Source organism: Euleptes europaea, chromosome 16 (genome assembly GCF_029931775.1).
Source record: "Euleptes europaea isolate rEulEur1 chromosome 16, rEulEur1.hap1, whole genome shotgun sequence".
In the NCBI taxonomy this organism is placed as follows: Eukaryota; Metazoa; Chordata; class Lepidosauria; order Squamata; family Sphaerodactylidae; genus Euleptes; species Euleptes europaea.
Window position 1 is genome coordinate 35,714,636 of NC_079327.1, and position 18,921 is coordinate 35,733,556.

The window sequence follows — 18,921 nt, forward strand, 5'->3', positions numbered from 1 at the left end:
ATCTGTGGCAGTACCCGTCTTGAGTCCTTTACAGAAGAGACAGGCTAAAAACATCTAACATAATTTTCATCTCAACTTATTTAAAATAATTATTTTAAGTTTACATTACCCTAATACACTGCTTTACACTGGGTTAGACCACTGGCCTAAACTAGACCACTACAATCTATTATGATGGCAGTAGCTCTCCAGACTCTTGGGCAGGGATTTCTCTTAGCTCTAATACCTAAGGTTATTTTGTTTTAACTTGGAGATATCAAGGATTTAACCTGGACCTCACAAAAAGCATGCAGTCTACAAGTAAAGCTGTAGCCCCCACTCCACTACCCTTACCAAGGACTCCTGTGTAGCCCACATTTAGAAGACTATCCCTTTATTAATTTTTCATTCAGCCCTGCACTTGACCATTCATGCATGGATAACTCCTTTGGTTTTCCATACAAGATGCTTTTGTGTCATAAATATATGCAACACGGGAATTATTTTCCTAGGATGGCAAATTTTTATGCCAAACTGCATTACTAGCTTTCAAGGTCAAAAACTATCATCATTCCAAAAGGTTTCATGAAGAATTTAACTTGTTCAAGGTTAACTGACCCCAGCTTCTCAGTTTTCACTTCACTGCTTTAACCTGCAGTGATTTTCCCTGCACATGCAGAGTTCCCTGCACATGCAGAGTATGCTGTAACATACTTGGTCGGTTCTAAAGTTTCATATTTGCTCACAGAAATCATGTGAAGTTACCTTTTCCGGGGGGTTACAGCTATCATCTGGCCAGTGACATTAAGACATGAGTCCGCAAAAACAAATCAAAGCCCACCACATTTCTACATTTCATATTTGTTAAACGTATATGTAATTAAAAGTAAATATATTCTTACTGGCACATTCAACCTCCACTGGAGAAAGTGGTGTACTCATTGCAAGATAGGAAGCGTGCAGTCCAAGAAGCTGCCCTAAGTTTCTTTCGGTATCTATGAGAGGTGATGACAGACTACCAATATCTGGTGTAGTGATTACTTCCTGGTCAGGCTATAATGGAAGAGACATCAGATTTAAGATTAAAACCAAGTCTCCCCAACCCATCAAACACTATTAATGACCATCAAGAACTGATTTCTATTTGCCTAGGATTATTTTGCACTCTTCTCCACCCACCCACCACTGGCCTGTTTGCAAGAAGTACACTAATGAAGAAGAAGAATAGGTTTTTATAACCCACTTTTCTCTACCTTAAGGAGTCTCAAAGTGGCTTACAATCACATTCTCTTCCTCTTCCCACAACAGGCACCTTGTGAAGTAGGTGGGGCTGAAAGGGTTCTGAGAGAACTGTGAATAGCTCAAGGCTATAAAGCAGGCTTCATGTGGAGGAGTGGGGAATTGAACCCGGTTCTCCAGATTAGAGTCCGCCACTCTTAACCACACTATGCTGGCGTTAATGATCAAATACATATCATCTGGAACCCACTGGGAATAGGAAAGAAGGCTGCCAAAAATGTTAGTAAGGGCCACAAAGAGCGGCTGGTAGTTGTACTGTGAAAAACTCCTTCCCCACAGTCACCATTTTATATCAGCATATTACTCCAGTCAAAGAACAAGAGATTAAAAATACAGGCTTTTAGATTCTTATATCCAAGTAAAAAAGTCAGAATTTGCTTTAAAAATGAAAATCAATATTCTTGGGATATTGCAAAAGCACCACGTGACGTCATAATTCCACATACTGTGGAAGAACTGCATCAACAGAGAGTCAGGCCCCTGAAAGTATTATCTGCCGCAAACTTAGGATCTTTAGTCTGTGCATCAAAGCAAACCTTTTCTTTAAATGCACACTCTCACACAGACTTCCATCAATCCCTTAATCAAATGAGATATTTACAACACCCCGGTACAACAAAACAGATTATCAACAGGTCACCCCATAAGATTTGTCTCAGCATTCTCAGAGACTGAACGAACTACACAGACAGGAAGCTGCTTCCCTTAAGTCTTACCTCCATATACTGGCCAACACAGAAGGCATGCATGGATTCTCTTGTATCCTCAAACTGCAAAGCAGCTTCCAAAGCAACAACTGGATCCTCTCCTGCAAACTGAGCTAAAGAAGAAGGAAAAAATCATTCCGAAGGCAACTGACAGGAAGCGCTCAAGCAAAGGTCCTCTGTATCTATTAGTTAGGGAAATTAATCTCACCAAGTATGCTGCTCCCAGTTAATGACTGAGTTTGGAAATCCTTTATATCATACACTTTGCCATCAATCACGGTCCAGAAGCCTCCATCTTTATTGTGGTTCTCCAGATCAGCTTTCCGTATAAGTGTAACTTCCTCATTATTTCTGCAATTCTGTCCTGTAAAGAATGAACCTAACAGTTGAAAGAAAATATTGTCATTTCTATGGTCCACAAAATGACATGAGACTTCCAACTAATTTTTATCTTTATTTGATTTGTACCCCATCCTTTTCCAGCCAAGCCAGGCTCAGGGTGGCTAACAACACATAATAACTGTGTAGTCTGTTTTTGCGGCAAGGTTTTGCAATCTTAAATTCTTGGTCTACATGCTTCAGAAAGTACAAAGATACACTAAAATGTCTGCTAAAAAAATCAGCGTTATATGTATTTAATGTAAGAACATACCCATAATTCCAGGCCAAGCTAAGTCTTCATTGTCATCTCTCTCTTTTCCAGGAGCCAGATGGTTAAATCTATCCAGATGTTCCAATAGGCCAGCAAGCAAAGGAATTGCACCAGCTTCCTGTATTAGCCCAGCATTTTTACTGAGGAGGAGTATAATAGATACCACTAACTCTGGCAGGAGTACTCCTAAGGGAAAACAAAATGTTTTGCATGAAGTTAAAGAAGTAACCAGCATGTGCATTCTCATTAACGCATTTAGATCTCGCTAATATTTGCTCATAGTTGAATATGACAAAACTATACCTGTTAGGTCTCCATCCACAACTCGAGATACTTCTGCAAAATGCCTATGAGTAGTGGATGCAATGCTAGTTGCCACAGGCAGTATGTCTCCAATGTGTGTACACAGAAGGGCTGTGTATTTCTTCAGCAGAGAACCAACTCCAAGAAGCTCAGGACCTGTCAGAAAGGGGAAAGGGAGACTGCTAATTTGAGAGATGTGGCATTTAACCATACTTAAAATTCAGCCATTTAACTAGCTTTTCTAATCAACAAGGAATTATTTTTATAAATGCAGCCCGCTAGAAATTAATTTCTTACTGTAAGTAGTAGGGATCTGACCATCTCCTGGATACAGCTTACTAACTAGCAAGCGCTGAAAACGCAGCAGCAAGTCCAAAGAAGCAGATCTTTCCTTATTGCAATGTTCATGGTCCAAGCAGGAAGAAATGCGACGGGCCACATCTTTAAGTTTAGCTATCGTTTGTGAAGCAATGTTCCTGAGGGGAATGAAATTTTAAAGAAAACATTTTTGAACCACTCTCAATTAAACAAGGACATAGCCAGGTGAACAATGACGAAGCTTTCGTTGGACCTTTTCTTACAAGTCAGGAAGCACAAACATTTGGGTAATGATTGTAAATGCAGCCACGTATTTGCAAACAAATTATCTGTGTTTTCTTTTAAAATGATCATTATGTGGCTCTTGCAATTCCCCCTCCCCTCTACTTCCAGTCAGTGTCTCTGAAAATAACAAGGTTGACTACATAAAACAATGGAAAAATACTGCACTGAAATGTTTTGCAATAAGATATTCTTACCATTTTACAGTAATGCTGAATACCTGCGAGTGGGTACAAAAATATCTAATAGAGGGACTTTAAGACATTTAAAAGAGCCATCATGGTGTAGTGGTTAAAGTTTTGGACCAGGGTCTGGGAAACCCAGATTCAAATTTCCACTCTGCCATGGAAGCTTGCTGGGTGACCTTGGGCCAGTCACACACTCTCAGCCCTAACCCTGGCTAGTATTTGGATGGGAGACTTCCAAGGAAAACCAGGGGCTTAAATAGAAGCAGGCAATGGCAAACCACCTTTGAACATGAAGAAGATGGCACCCTGGCCATCTTCTGGGCATTAAGTATGGGACACTGGGGGTGTGGGGGAGAGGTAGTTCGGAATTTCCTGCATTGTGAGGGGTTGGACTAGATGACCCTGGTGGTCCCTTCCAACTCTATGATTCTATGAACTCTTGCCTTGAAAACCCTACGGGGTCGCCATAAGCTGTGACTTGACAGACAAAAAAAACCCCCTACATTGGATCCTGACTAAAAAGCTATTTTGGGAAGACCAACAGCTTGGCTATGCCCAAGGTGACATCAAAACTTGCTTTCCCTCTGGCCATAACATAGTCTGCTTCTGACAGTCCTTTTAGTTTCAAAAGCAGTTTTCCAGACAGCTTGGGGATATCTGGCTACTCAAATATACAAGCCAAAAGTACTCCTGAGCATACTAGTAATACAATTCTCTGTATCTTTGTCACATTTTCTGTGGATTGTGAGAGAGTGGTTCTTAAAGACAGCCAAGATTTTAACAAAGTTAAAAGTTTCATGAAATGTAATTCAAAAAAATTTACATCGTTCTTTGTGAGTTGACAGAGTTGTACAAAAACAAAACAGACTTATGTGACTACCATAGAAAACTACCATAGTGGCTATAGGACTATTCCTACTGAGGAGTAATATTCAAATATTAGCAAAAACATACAATACATGCTAATTTTTTAGAACAGCTAAACTGTAATCTCGATTTTTATCTTTGTATTTAAGATGAAATAATACAGCAGGTAAAAACAATGATAAATACATTTCCAAAGTTTTACCAGTTACTGCAACAAAGTGCTTACTTTACTTACAGTTCATAAGATATACAACAATCACATAAGAAATTACTCGGGATATCAGAACTCAGAAGTCATTTACAGGGCAATCCTAAAGAGAGTTAATCCAGTCTAAACCAATTGAAATGAATGGGTTTATACTGGAGTAACTCTCTTTAGGAATGCACTGTTAGTTACATTATTCATTTGTCTGAAGTTAAGTGATAAGACAATTTGTACTAGTACCTGGTGGGTTCCACTTATGGGTTTGCTCTGAGGAATCTAATTTCATTGCAATGTTCCATATCATCACCTTGAGGAACTTTTCTCGCACAAGTTTGCCACTTGAAACGTGGCACCTTAAACAGATGTGCTCATTAAACAGATGTGCTCATAAATGCATACCCCAGAGTATGCACCTCTTAATTACTGTCCATTAAAAGTTCAAAAAGAAAAAGGAGCAAAGTACAAAACAAAATATAAAGTCAGATAAAATGAAAGAAGGACAGCCTTGGTGAAAACTACCTTAATAATTGTTGAATTAGTTGCACCAGAGGTAAACTTTGTTTTCCTGCAGATTCATAAATCCCAGTATTAATAAGGTCTTTGTCCAATGGTGTTCTACTCCTGTGAAGTGATGATGCATTTGCTTCCTGCTCATCGATTTCTTTCTCTTTCTGGGCTTCCTTTTTTGCCTCTATGTCCTATGAAATTTAAAGTTTATAGTAAACATTTATGTTATTTCTACAACACAGTTTAATGAAATTGTGCATGGAATTAGATAATATAATGTCTGCTCAGAGAAGACTGCATTAATGGTTCCTTGGTCACTACACATTTTGGCTTGAATCCACCGGACAGTTTCTGCAATCAAAAGAATCTCTACCACAAAGCATAACTTTCCCACCTCTCCTGTGCAGCCTGAAATGCCCCCATGCTGTTCCTCAGAGTATTCCTGGCTGCATCACGAAGTGAGAAATGAGAAAGCTGCAGTCTGCAGGCCAAAATCTTTCTATGCACAGAAATACACTTGTGGATTCAAGTCAATGGCTTGGATTCTACGCAACCCAAATACACCAGTGCTTATGTAAAGAAACTTTATTATCTCCCAACTTTTACTACAGCCCACCACATCCATGGGATCCTATCTTCAGGGTCTAACTGACCCCAGAAACAATGTGGAGCAGAGGAGAGGGAGGGAAAACTTGCAAAGATCACTAACCCCCTTCGGTCCATATAAGTGATCTGCACCAGCTGCAAATGTAGTGAGGACCCAAGTTATGTTCCCGCAGTCAACAAATGCAGTAAATGGCCACCATTCCCCCAGTCTTTGTTAGTATAAACTTTGAAGTGTTTAAGATACAGTGACGCAGAGTTCTAAACCATGCTGAACCCCACACTGAGAGAGAACCCGATCCTCCTGAACAAAGGGATACATTCTATAACATAACACACATATTAATATACTATATATTGCCTTGCCCATTCATGCTGTAAAGGACCTATATTTCCTGTCCAAACTTTTACCACTAAATGAGGTTTACTGGCAACAAACTTGCTTAATAGATGCTGCCAACTATCATGCTTGTTTGTTTCTGTACCAATACACTGTGAAAATATACCTGAATTTCTGCAGTAATGGCAGCATTCAGCGCAGACTCAAGGCCTCCATCAGCCATCAAGCTTCCAACCAACAAATCAATCATAAATCTACGACCGGGACTCACATTTGTTTCATTCCCTGAAACTGAAAATGTATAAAACAGTTACTTGCCTGGAAAGCCAACGAACGCTTGCACGTAAGCATTACAGTCCTTAAACAATTACAGTCCCCTTCCTAAAACATACCTGCACTAGGCAAAAGTGCTGAAAGGGCTCTAGCTCTTTCCTCGGCTGTTGGGAGCAACACAGACCACCCACTCTGCAACACGGCTTGGGCAGCTGACTGTACGGTGTTCAGTACGCCAGCATTACTGGCTAAAGTCACCACTGTCTGTTTTAAACTGTTCAGCAGAACACTGCCTAATCCCAAACCAAGACATTCTGGGTCTACTTGGTGACTGATGGAGGCATGAAGCTGAAAGACAAAAACAGAAATGTTAACTGAATAGTAGTAGAAATTAAACAAACTCAGCCAAAACAGATAAAGTCTAGTATTCACAGAGAGTTCCGTAAGGCTGCTGGAGATTAACAGTTTGCCATCACAGAATATTGTTTTAATTGTTCATCAGAGTACGACAGTGAATATCTCACAGTAGTAAGAACATGGCAAAGTAAACAGTGTTGGTTTAGGTAAACTTAGATTCAAACACCACCTCTTGAATTAACCCCTGGCTGACTATGGGATGATCACGCTATGAGGTAGACCAGGGGTCCTCAAACTACGGCCTGCGGGCCGGATCCGGCCCATCAGGGTCCTGAACCCAGCCCCCTCCTCCCTCCGGAGCTGCCGCCGCCGCGCCCGTCCCTTCCCCAAACTAAGGCAGCCGTTCGCCGTATAAAGCGTCGGCGGCAGCAGCGGAGCAGCAACACCTGCGCCGACCCGGGAGCCGCCGCCGCCTCTGCGCCTTCCCTGCCGTGGCTGCCCTGAAGAGCTGCCGCCTTCCTTTCCCCAGGCGCGCGCACAGCTCAGGGCACAGGAGACGCCGCCTCAGACTGCAATGTGCCCATCGCCGCAGCAGCCCTGAAGGAGCCATGCCGGGCTGGAAGAACATCCCCGTCTGCCTGCAAGCCGAGAAGGAGCGAGGTGAGCGAGCGGGTGCCAGGGGCCCCACGCAGGGGGCTTGGGTGGTGGCACCTCCAGGGAGGGGAGAGCTGGGAGACCCCCGTCTCCCGCCAGCCTCCTCCCGCGCCCTTCCCCTCAGGTGCTCTTTGCCAAGCAGGGGGCCAGCCCAGCCCGCCTCCCACTCCAGGAGGAGGGAAAGGAGGGCACACGGTGGGGGGGGGGTCTCTCAGCCCAGCGAAGGGGGGAGTATCGACCATGGAGAGGCACCTGGGGGAGGGGCAGCACATCCTCCTGCCGCAAGTTAACTTTTCTTTGCCTGGGCTCCTGGCTGCCTTCTTGTTTGGGCGGGGGGGGGGTCGTGGCCAGCCCCCAACAGTGTTTGAGGGACAGTGAACTGGCCCCCTGTTTAAAAAGTTTGAGGGCCCCTGAGGTAGACTGTAAAAGCGCTGTTAACAATGAACTGACTGAGGGCTTTTACAGGAGACAAGATAAGGACTGTAAAGCATTTTGCCAAAGACTATTTACAGTGTTGTCGAAGGCTTTCACGGTCAGAGTTCATTGGTTCTTGTAGGTTATCCGGGCTGTGAAAATACCAAGTCCACGGTCACACAGCCCAGATAACCTACAAGAACCAACTATTTACAGTAATTACAGAAAATTTAATGATTGTGGTGTATTTAAAAACCAGATCTATTTTCCTAATTATTTGGGTCTGATTTCATTTAGCAATCTTTCACCTCAGTGAAATGCAACCTACCTGTAGCCTTAGAAGATTCAGGGTTGCCACAGCCATGCATTCTTTCTCCTGTGGAGGCGGCCAGTCAGAAGTGCCATCCATTCCTTCTGTCACTTGCCTCAGTAAGAGGTCCAGTTGTTCAAATGTCATTGGACAAACATCCACCACAAAAGGCACACGTAAACCAATAGACCATTCTGAACAAGAAGACCAGGCAAAGCTCTAGAAGAAGGAACACAAAGATAAGTAAGTATATGAAACAAAAGAAAAATCTAGAATTAATGTAAACATGGTTCAGAAGTCTTTAAAAAAAAAAAACACCCTAATTCCAATTGCCATAATCAGCCATACCTCCTCTAACAGCTAACATCTTCATAAAGAACCTAAAAACAATATTTAGGAAAAGGTGATGGAAGTCACCCAGTTTAGGTAAACTCACTGCGAGTGGGACAGAGAATGATCTGAGGGATGGCTAACATGCTATACCTCTTCCTCAACCAGCTTATTCAAGGATTGGATGACCTCTTCCCACTGCTAGGCTCAGAGGATAGAACAGTATTCCCCAAAAGCACAAGTTCTCTCCATCTCCACCAAGCTTAACAAGTCTTATGCTTGGGGTACAAAAGCCATATATTTACTGGCCTCAAATAACGCCCAATCTCATGAATGTTTTTGTGAAGGTTTTTGCTGCCACTCACACAAGACAGTTGATGCAAACATCAGTCCGGGAAGAAAAGTCACATAATATGCAAGAGGACTGGGATAGTTTTGTATGAGAGCACGTGTGGCATAATGGCTAGAATGTCAGACTAGGATGTAGGAGACCCAGATCTGACTCCCCATCCATGGAGGCTTGCCGGGGGACCTTGGGCCAGTCATACACTCAGCCTGACCTACTTCACAGGGTTGTTGTGAAGATAATAGAGGAGAGAAGGACAACATAAGCTGCTTTGGGTCTCTAAGAGGAGAAAGGCAGGATACACAGGAAATAAATCATACAAAATGGCAACTTCAAAGAAACATTATTGCAACTGAGAATTATATGGATTTTCACCCTCAGTTGACCATCTATGACCTAACTAAATACTCAGTGTTCTCAAACTAAAGATATAAAAGAACGTTTTTTTAAAAACGCCACCAGTTTTTAAAACAGGACCAGAAGTGACACATGCACAAGACATTAATATAAAACAAGCATATATCAATTAATATGCAAAGAAAATGAATGAGTTAGAATATCTAGTACTAAAATACTACTGGAATATATATTAAATGGACGTACCAGAAACTTAAAAGTGCAATCCTAAACAGAGTAATGCCTTTCTAAGCCTACTGACTTCAATGTACATAAGAAGGGTAAAATTCTGCTTAGAACTGCATTGCTAGTGTCCCTTAGCAATCTATTCCCACTTGCTGCAACTGAGTAGAAAATATTGTCTCAAGAAGTCCCAACAGATATATGAATGCTAAGCAGAAGCCTACCTGAGCTGGCCCACAAGCAATACCAACAATGTGCTTGGAATCTAACCCAGGAAGAGCAGTGGGCTCAGGTTTGGTGATCCTCAGGGTGTCAAAATGTTGGCACTGATCATTGCTACCCCAGCTGTATACTTCGCTATCTTCTGTGAGTGCTAAACAATGTGTAGATCCGGCTGCTACATCTATTACTTTTTTCCCTGGAAGAAAAAGCACATGTGTCACACACAAATGAGGGAAACGAGCAATATTAAAGCCACATTTGACAGCCACTTGGGAGGTTATAATGGCAGGTTAATTTTAATTCTGCCCTTGAACTGTTTAGCAAAGCCAAAATTTAGCAAGTAACACTTGAGTTTGTTCCACCAGGAACCAAAATATCCAGTTCTCTCCAAGCTTTAAAAAAATCTTTTCTTTTTGGAGGGGAAATTACGTTTTTTAAAGATACTTACAAGGGTACCTTTTCACCTACCTTGTAAACCTTCAAGCAGTTTGGGATATCGAACATGTTCTTCTGTTCCATGCCCAAGCCTCTGATTGTCACCCTTCCCCCAGGAGTAGACCTGTCCATCTTTTGTTAGAGCCGCTGAAAACTGACTCCCACAACGTACTTTAACAACATCCAAGTCTTGCAGTTTTTCTATCAGTTTGGGAGTCTTGCAGCCATCGCTGCCGCCTCTTCCTAATTTCCCGTAATCTCCATCACCCCAAGACCACACCTGACCTGGAAAGAGCAGATACCTCATCAGAAGTTACAATAATAACAAGGAAAAGTTACAGGAACAAATTAAAATCTGGGGGAAAATGTACTACCCAAAAAGCCAAACATTTACAGAGAACAGCTGCAACAACAAAAGCTTGGAAGGCAACGCTTTCAGCAATTTTTCTATCACTTTTTGTTAAAGAAGTATACAGCTTGTTGGAGTTTTCCATAAATGTTTGGTTGAATTATTAAAAACTTATGTACTTAACAGAAAACACAATATGCCATAATTCTTCCACCACATATATCTGGTTGGCCCAGAAATCTATGAGAAGAACATGAGGACTGGATGAAACGCGGGAAGCTACAACTCTAGGTGAGATCTGTGTTAACTGCACCATCCTCCCCCGCCACCCTGACGAGAGTGGAAGTGTCTTCCACTGGCATACAGAATATTTTGCAACCAAACCAGAATGTTCAGTTCTCCTGTTAACAGACACCTGGGACTGCTGAGGGCATCTATTGTGTCCGCCAGACTTGCCCCCAAAGTTTCCAACAAATTCAAAAGAAAGAATTATGTTCTTGGTTGGGCCACTAACCATTCTCAGTCACAGCAAGAGTCTGAGCATCACCACTCCCACAGGCCACATCGATGACCTTCAGTCCTTTTAGCCCCGTCACTAACACTGGGATTGTCTGATCTTCGCTGGAACCTTCAGAGCAAAGCAAAAAACAAGAATATCCACTACACACCGTTGTTCCAGTTATTCTGAGCCAGATTTAAGATCTATAACTTCATGACATCAGTTAGGGAACAAACGCAAACATACCATGGCCCAGTCTGCCATAGTTCCCTCGTCCCCACGTATATAACTCTCCTTCAGCAGTGACCGCCGCACTGTAAGTGCTTCCACATGCAATATGTATGACATGCTTTCCAGCCTGCTTCCCAGACAGAGCAGAAATCATCTTCGGTTCTTCTAAAGGTCTATTCAGAAAAGGAAAATAAAGTATGAATGCCTCGAAAAGTGATCAGACTTAACAGCTCACATAAACTATACAGCGAATCCCTTTAAGAAGACAAAACTGAAAGAAATGCCAGTTACAGAATGTTTTTAATTTTTTTCCACACACTAGGGCAGACTATTAAAGAAAGAGCATATCTCCTTGTTCAAATTACAAACTTGCCTCATCTCTTTGTGACAGAGTGTGGCAGGCGAAGACACCTACAGGGTTCTTCGACGGGGCGAAGGCATGGTAGCAGTGGCAGCACAAGGGTTAAACCAGTGGGATGCAGCTGGCTGGTGGGTGCAGCTTGCAGCCCTGAGCGGGGAGGGTGTGCCCTTGAGCTGGTGGGGGCACCCTGGCAAGGAAGGGGGCCACTCCCTTGGTATCTCAGACAACTGCAACTATTGGGGAAGGATTTAAAGCTGTGCGGGAGCTGGGGGATGGAGGCTAAGGCAAACTCAAGTTCCTGAAAGCACTCGTCCATTCTCTAATTTAGCTATTAATTCCAATGTGTACACATATTCTCTGGAAGCTGGCTACCACAATGTTGCCCCTGCTCTATAGCACAAATACAAGTCTGACATAGGCACAAGCTTATAGTGGCATGCTGCAAGAAACTTCCCTGCTGAGCCGATTATGTATCAGTATGCACCAGAACTGCAAGGGAGCAAAGGTGAAGATACAATTAGTGCTTTAGCATACTTTATGAATCAAGGAGTTGTTGGGAGGGGAAAAGATGAAGAACAACCTAGCAAGGTTCAGAAAGGAGGATTTTAGCAAATTTGTACCCGGATATGTGCTATTTAATTCAATTTGCAATGCACTTATTGACTTATACTTTCAAACATATCCCTTTTTTTTTTGCTTCCAGAGACTGCTGCATCATGAACAGCCATAATACAACCCCACTACTTAACAGGCGTCTAAATTTCTGGGAAACGCGTTTTACGCTCCTAGTCAGCAATACTTGAGTGCACATACACGGTATCTCCATGGCCCAAACGCCCACCATCTCCACAACCCCAAGAGAAAACTTCTCCAGTTGCTGCCAGCGCAAGATAGTGGTGACCATCGGAATGTGCAGCAATCTTCACAATATTTCTGGAAGCAAGACTCTGCACCAGCTGTGGAACCTGCAAGTGTAAAATATACATCACACCCCAATCAGAACATTACGTATATGTAAAGGAAGAGATAAACACAAAGGAAAGTCTACTTCTTTAAAGAAATTCTACGCTACACCTCAAAAACATGCTTCAATTAAATTTATGAACAGTTGAACATTTTCCACTTACAGTGCACTAGAAACAGGAATCAACCATTTCCTCTAGCCAAAATAAACTTCACAACAAACATTTCCAACACAAATTATGGAGATAGAAACAATACAGTAAGCTATTGCCAAAGCAATTCAGAGTATAATTCATTAACTAAACTAGTGAAACAATACATAACAGAACAGATATGAATACAAGATTACCAAACTACTGGGCATTTTGTTATCATAGCCTCATTACATTAACTACAAGACAAACATTTTAATAGTTACAGTTGTAATGGCTACAATAAGAAGATACTAGAAAACAAGTAGAAATAACTTACCAGTGTGTCGCTATTGTAAGCTTGTGTATACACACGCCCATTTCTAGATAAGATTAAAAAGCGTTTCTCTGAGCAAGCAATCTGTGTAACTCCAAGATTAGCAAGTCCTTCACACTGAATTGGCCCACTGACATTTGCATAATATTTCCATCCTATTAAACCCCATGCTATGACTTCTTGCAAAGAACCCTGAAAGGCAAATCCTTGTTTAAGAATACGCTTCAAAATAAAACCATCTTTGCAAGAATATTCTGGTACATTCTAAATTAACAGTTATTTCGCCTCAAGTTTTTGCTTCAACATACAGCTTTAGGTACACAATTAAAAATACCTAGACACACATGAGATAAGGATGTGCATACAGCAAGAAAAGTGAGAAGTATCTGAGTCAATGGATTACCAAAGTTGTGTAAAAACATAGTGGGGCAAAAGATTTAACGTTTTCTTTTTGTGACTATTTAACAGAAAAAATATATTTTTCAATAGTACATTATTCCCTGAGAATTGGAAGGTGTATAAAAGCCAAAAAAAGTTTGATGTGGCTGCTGATGGAAAAATACAAAATATTCATATAGCCCTCCATATGATACACTAATTCTGAAAGTGAGGAAGATGTCAAAGATCATTTTGTAACACAATCTCAAGATTAGCTGTCCTAAACAAACAAACAAAGGAGTTAAGAGTTCTACAGACTACAACCCTAGAGGCCCACTCTTTAGAGCCTGCGGATTTATACTAATGACTTCTATAACCAAAACTCACAACTCATGAACACAGTACCTTATGAGATGTAGGTGAGCTACACTGTGGAGGCATACAAGGAGTTGCCAGGCGATCCAAATGAGCCATAATCACAACGGCCGTTTGTCTTAAATCAATTGCTAGCTCGTTGTCTTGCGGCAGTATTAGGTATCTTAGAAAGTTTTCATTGGGACTCAGAGGGTAGGCCAACATCTTTAAAAGATATGAAGAGCATTTAAGGCAAAACTTCCCAAACAGTACTTTAGCGTAAAGGCCACTTCTCAATTTATTTTTCAAAAAATTCCTTCTGTTACACCTCAAGGTTATTAAAGCTTTAATGGGAAATACAACAACTAACAGCTAGTAACCTCCAGGTTAAAATCCTTTTAAGTGTAAAAAGGCATCATAACAGAATACAGTAATTAACAGAACGGCATGATAAATTATGTCTCTGGTTATTAGCATAGTTAGTGAAAAATATGCAACATCCTGACATTTTCTAGGCAGACTTTGTTGACTGGGTGGTTTGCCAGTGCCTTCCCCAGTCATCTTCCCTTTACCCCCAGCAAGCTCATTTTACCAACCTCAGAAGGATGGAAGGCTGAGTCAACCTTGAGCCGGCTACCTGAAACCAACTTCCATCGTGAGCGAACTCAGGTTGTGAGCAGAGCTTTGGACTGCAATACTGCAGCTTACCACTCTGCGCCACGGGGTTCCTAAACTGATCAAGAAAGCACCAAAATGCATGATTTAAAAGTATAATTTATTTTCAATCTCACACTACAGAGTTGTTCCCCATTATTTTGGGAACACAGATGACAGACTGTCAAAGTGCAATGAAGATAACATCACACGATGAAACCATTAACAGTACAGAAAGTTGCAACTTGCAGTGGGACCACAATCTTCACAAAAGCACATTTCGTTGCAGCGCATCCCATCAACATAAAAGAAAAGCCATTGCCTGCCAGTGTGCTTAGAATCACAGTCTTAATTTCAGTACAGAAGTATGTACCTGGCAATGGTAGCTGATGATAAAACTAATAAGGTAACAAAACTTACGTTTATAATCATAAGCTAGGAAAGCAATCTTGATTTGCATTATAAAATTTTATAATGCAAAGTATGTATGACACAGCAATAGACTTTTTGATGTTTTTATTATTTGTATTGTCAAATTTTTCTTTTTTCCTTTTTCTTTCCTTTCTTTAAGTCTGTACCCCCCTTTTTTTTACAAAATAAAATTTAAAAAAGAAAGAAGTGCATACCTGAAGGTCTTCTTCAGTGTTGTTCATGTCCTTATTGCAAATTATATTCTGAAACCTTTGCAGCAAAGGAAGGAGAGGAGCACTGGTCCCTTGTGCTGATCGTTCATTATCCGTTTCCCTTGTGCCATTGTCCCAGAGTTGAAGCAACAGCATAACAGCAGATAACATTTGGCTGCGGGGGGGAATCATATCAAGGATGAGTGTGCTGTAGAAGAAACCTTTTCACCATTTCTGTCAGGAAGAGTGAGGTTAAAGACCCTGCCCCCAAGACTTTAACACGCGGACACTCCCCTAAGCAGACTCAGATTTCTTCAGTAGCCTACCTTAGTGTGCCTCTCTGGACAGCCAATTCCAGTAGTATAGCAAGTGCCAAGTGCTGGTCTTGCAATGGAATGTTTCCTGATCCTTTCGAACCTGGAGTTCCATGGATGTCTCTAATTTAACAACAGAAAACAGGAAAACAATTAATACCCTATATAGGTAAGTAAAACCAGTGTATATAACCCAATATTGCTAAACAAAACCCGTCTGAACCATTAGATCATGTTGATTGTTCTTTCCTAATTTTTTTCAAGGGCAGATTGTTAATTTAACATTTTACTCTTCCACACTGACTTGCATTTACAAAATAAGGACTGCATATATAAATCCAAGTTGTGCAATTCAAAAAGGAAAAAAATACAACATTCTTCCTCATTTTTATTGTCTTCAAAGCAACACTTAAATATCTTATTTCAGTTTGCTTAGAGGATTATACAAGCAAACATAGGAAAGGCAACATCACCATACTGAAACTACTGACTGGAATTTTTCAATGTGAAACTTGAACTTTGGTCTAAGCGACATTCAAGCAATATTCAAAGGAGAAACTTACCCAGTTACAACAGACCTTAGAAATTTAGTTGCTCTCTCCACAACTTCCAGCCATACAGATGATACTGTTCCTTCATCAAAGAGAGATGCTTCCGGCAAAGCTCGAAGGGCATCCAGAGACTCTTGTAACAACTCGCTGCAAAGGTCCGCATCCTCACCTAACGTTAATGTTGTGTGTGTTAGTCCTGTTAGAATATTTTGCATTACAGGAGATACAGTACAACTTAAGATAAAGGCATTTCAGCAAAACTGATCTGAGGGTTCTGGTGATTATAAAGCTACGTTACTGCTATAATCTGTATCAATAAAATGGCAAAAACAGGCCTTAATGCTCTAGTCTATACCGATAAAATAGTGAAAGAAAGGGGAGGGCTAACACAAAGGCTAATAATAAAGATAAAATCATATTGCAACTGCAAAATCAAATATCCAGGCAACCAGTTCTGTGCAACCAAGGAGGCTTTGGACTTGTGCTTCTCAGCTTACCTGCCACAGAACAAACTGACATTGCAACTAAAGGGACTTAGAACAGCATGCAAATCTGTTGTTCAAAGTCAAACCCCACTGGGTTTACACAACTCCCTGGGACTGTCAAAAGTACCTCTTTGGTTCATTGTCTAAAAGCAGCGTATGCACAACAAATCATTACCTCTCAGAGCCATGTCTTCAAAAAGGAAGTGAACTAGGAACTAATTAATAGGGTCCCTTGTCATAAACCTAAAACGGAATGGAATGGAAACACACAATGGCTAGATGACAATTCTATTACTACACTGGCAGACAAACAAGCCCTATCAGATATACAATATCATTCACCTGTACCTGATCTCCAAGCTCTACGTAGGAATGCGAATGCAAATGACAGGGCTGCTCTGGATCCCACACGGGCAAGACCTTCTACACCTTTGCCTACAGGCCTGGGGCTGTAACAAACAAGAATCAATTAAGAGCAAATGTACCTGTTTCTTGAACTAAAATATTCAGTCACTCTCCAGATGTTAAAACACTTGGGAATTATCCAGATACTCCAAAAGATCCAAGCAACTGTACACAGCCAAGCTTTAGCACCATTTTTAAAGGTGTTGCTACATAAGAAATTGATATTCTTATTGGTATAAAACCAAGATCATAAACTGATGCCAGTACATCATCACATTCAGGAGCACCACTAGTGATATAATCTTGTTGAGTACAGTATATGCTGCAGGCAAACAGCAAACAGAGGGGGAGATTCTCTGGAACAAGCCTGCATACCTTTTCTTGTCTACCACAGGCAGGGGAATATTGCTGCTTTTCCATTTAACCTTGACGTTATCCTGTAGAACAGTTCGATTTAATGCAATAAAATAGCGCTCTAAGATAGCAAGTCTCTGTTTTAGCCTCAGAGCAGACAGAGTTGTGGTGGCAGTATTTTTGGCTAGAGCTTGCTGCTCCTTCACCAGTACATAAAGGCACTCTTTGAGCTCATTCGCATCTGCAAAAACAAAACAAAACAACAACAAAGATTAGTCCTCTAAAATATATGGCACAACACACACCACTATCCAAAAGTTGAACATAATTGAAACAACCTGATGTTTTATTAATAAGGAGGAATGCATCAATGTCACTCTATTATTCAGTAACATCTGAATACCTAGGAAACATATTAGAGTTACCATGCTATTTTTTTTAGATGTGCAAAATCTATTTTATAAGGAGAAAGTTTCAATACACTTGCATGAGAAATTCCAAATATATTAATAAATATTATTTTAAGCTAAGGAGCTGGTTTTATATGCACATCTCAATTGGATTTTTAATCACAGATATTGTACATATGGTTAACATTTACCTAGTACTTTGGTATAGAAATCTGATGTGTTAGCATTTTCATGTGTGCTCCTGCACACACACATATACATGAAGACAACTGCTTTTATTTACAGTATCATCAACATAGCAGAATTTGGTCACTGGACCAGTTGGGACATAACAAAGGCAGTTGAAAGGCACCAAGTATCACAAACAAACACAAACAAAAAACTTGTTTTGTTTGTGTGTAGTATTTGGGTAATTTAGAACAAGAAAGTTCATTTGACAAGACAGAGAATGTTAAATTAAACAAGCAGTGGTGGCCTACCCTTTTAGCAAGGTTATCACAAGTTATCCAAAGGATGAGACAATGGCACTCCAGAGCATATTGCAGTACTGATGCATGAGGAGTTATTAATAGTATGGGACATGACCTAGATGGAAGGATTTTCACCATAGAGCGCAACTTTCTCATCCTAACCCCTTCTACTGAAGCCCAAAATTACCTCCCAAAATGCAGGAGGAGTTCGGGGCTAGAGCACAAGAGGTGAAATGAGAAAGGAAATGAATGGAAATTCTGTCTACTGAAACGCTCTGCGGGATCCAAGCCATTGCCACTCCAGAGCATACCACAATGCCTATGCCCTGGCTCCTTGGCCTTAGATCTGTTTTTTACCTCTAGTGAATAAGAAGTGTTGCAGTACTAGTGAAGAAAGCAATACTGTAGGCTCAACTCTCTCTTGGCAAGGTACATGGATTTTCCAGCTTCTGTCCAGGTATGACACAAACTTCTACTACTTGTATCATCTGTGCTGTAAGTTGGTAATTCATGAACTATGCTTTTTTCCCCAAAAGGTATGGGAGATATTGAGAAAGTTCACTATTCTAAGCAACACCCAAAATTTACATTAGAAATGGAAGGTATGTCTGTCATCCTGTGGTTGCGCCAAACAAAATGTATGAGCTGTTACTTGAGACATACAGATGGCCCATATGTTGACCAAACCAAGTAATCACAATGGTTGAGGGTATTTTTATTACCAAATTTCTGTCCCCTTAAATCTTTCTACTGCACTAAGCTTTAATGGGGAAATTTGTCCCAAATGGTACAGTCTGAACCAAACAGAGGTTCCCATGGCAGATGTTTTCAAGGTAGGACATGGGTCACATATGCTTTCAATTTAGACTTGCAATCTGAATA

General features: G+C 41.0%; 1 protein-coding gene across 2 annotated transcripts in view; it reads right to left on the bottom strand.

Annotated features, from left to right (window-relative positions):
• Positions 1-18,921, bottom strand: part of HERC2 (HECT and RLD domain containing E3 ubiquitin protein ligase 2) — a 123,472-nt gene that overhangs the window by 82,353 nt on the left and 22,198 nt on the right. The window contains exons 4-25 of one of the 2 annotated variants that reach the window (XM_056862057.1): positions 17,181-17,400; positions 16,749-16,849; positions 15,928-16,084; positions 15,377-15,487; positions 15,054-15,225; positions 13,825-13,998; positions 13,045-13,233; positions 12,424-12,575; positions 11,265-11,422; positions 11,034-11,147; positions 10,204-10,455; positions 9,738-9,931; positions 8,277-8,477; positions 6,643-6,871; positions 6,417-6,541; positions 5,320-5,498; positions 3,238-3,416; positions 2,941-3,096; positions 2,638-2,823; positions 2,194-2,364; positions 1,995-2,098; positions 882-1,032 (exon numbers count right to left, since the gene is read on the bottom strand). In XM_056862057.1, coding sequence (XP_056718035.1) covers positions 882-1,032; positions 1,995-2,098; positions 2,194-2,364; positions 2,638-2,823; positions 2,941-3,096; positions 3,238-3,416; positions 5,320-5,498; positions 6,417-6,541; positions 6,643-6,871; positions 8,277-8,477; positions 9,738-9,931; positions 10,204-10,455; positions 11,034-11,147; positions 11,265-11,422; positions 12,424-12,575; positions 13,045-13,233; positions 13,825-13,998; positions 15,054-15,225; positions 15,377-15,487; positions 15,928-16,084; positions 16,749-16,849; positions 17,181-17,400 — 3,675 coding nt within the window. Of the gene's footprint in view, positions 1-881; positions 1,033-1,994; positions 2,099-2,193; positions 2,365-2,637; positions 2,824-2,940; positions 3,097-3,237; positions 3,417-5,319; positions 5,499-6,416; positions 6,542-6,642; positions 6,872-8,276; positions 8,478-9,737; positions 9,932-10,203; positions 10,456-11,033; positions 11,148-11,264; positions 11,423-12,423; positions 12,576-13,044; positions 13,234-13,824; positions 13,999-15,053; positions 15,226-15,376; positions 15,488-15,927; positions 16,112-16,748; positions 16,850-17,180; positions 17,401-18,921 lie in introns of both variants that reach the window. The other variant, XM_056862056.1, reaches the window with a different exon arrangement.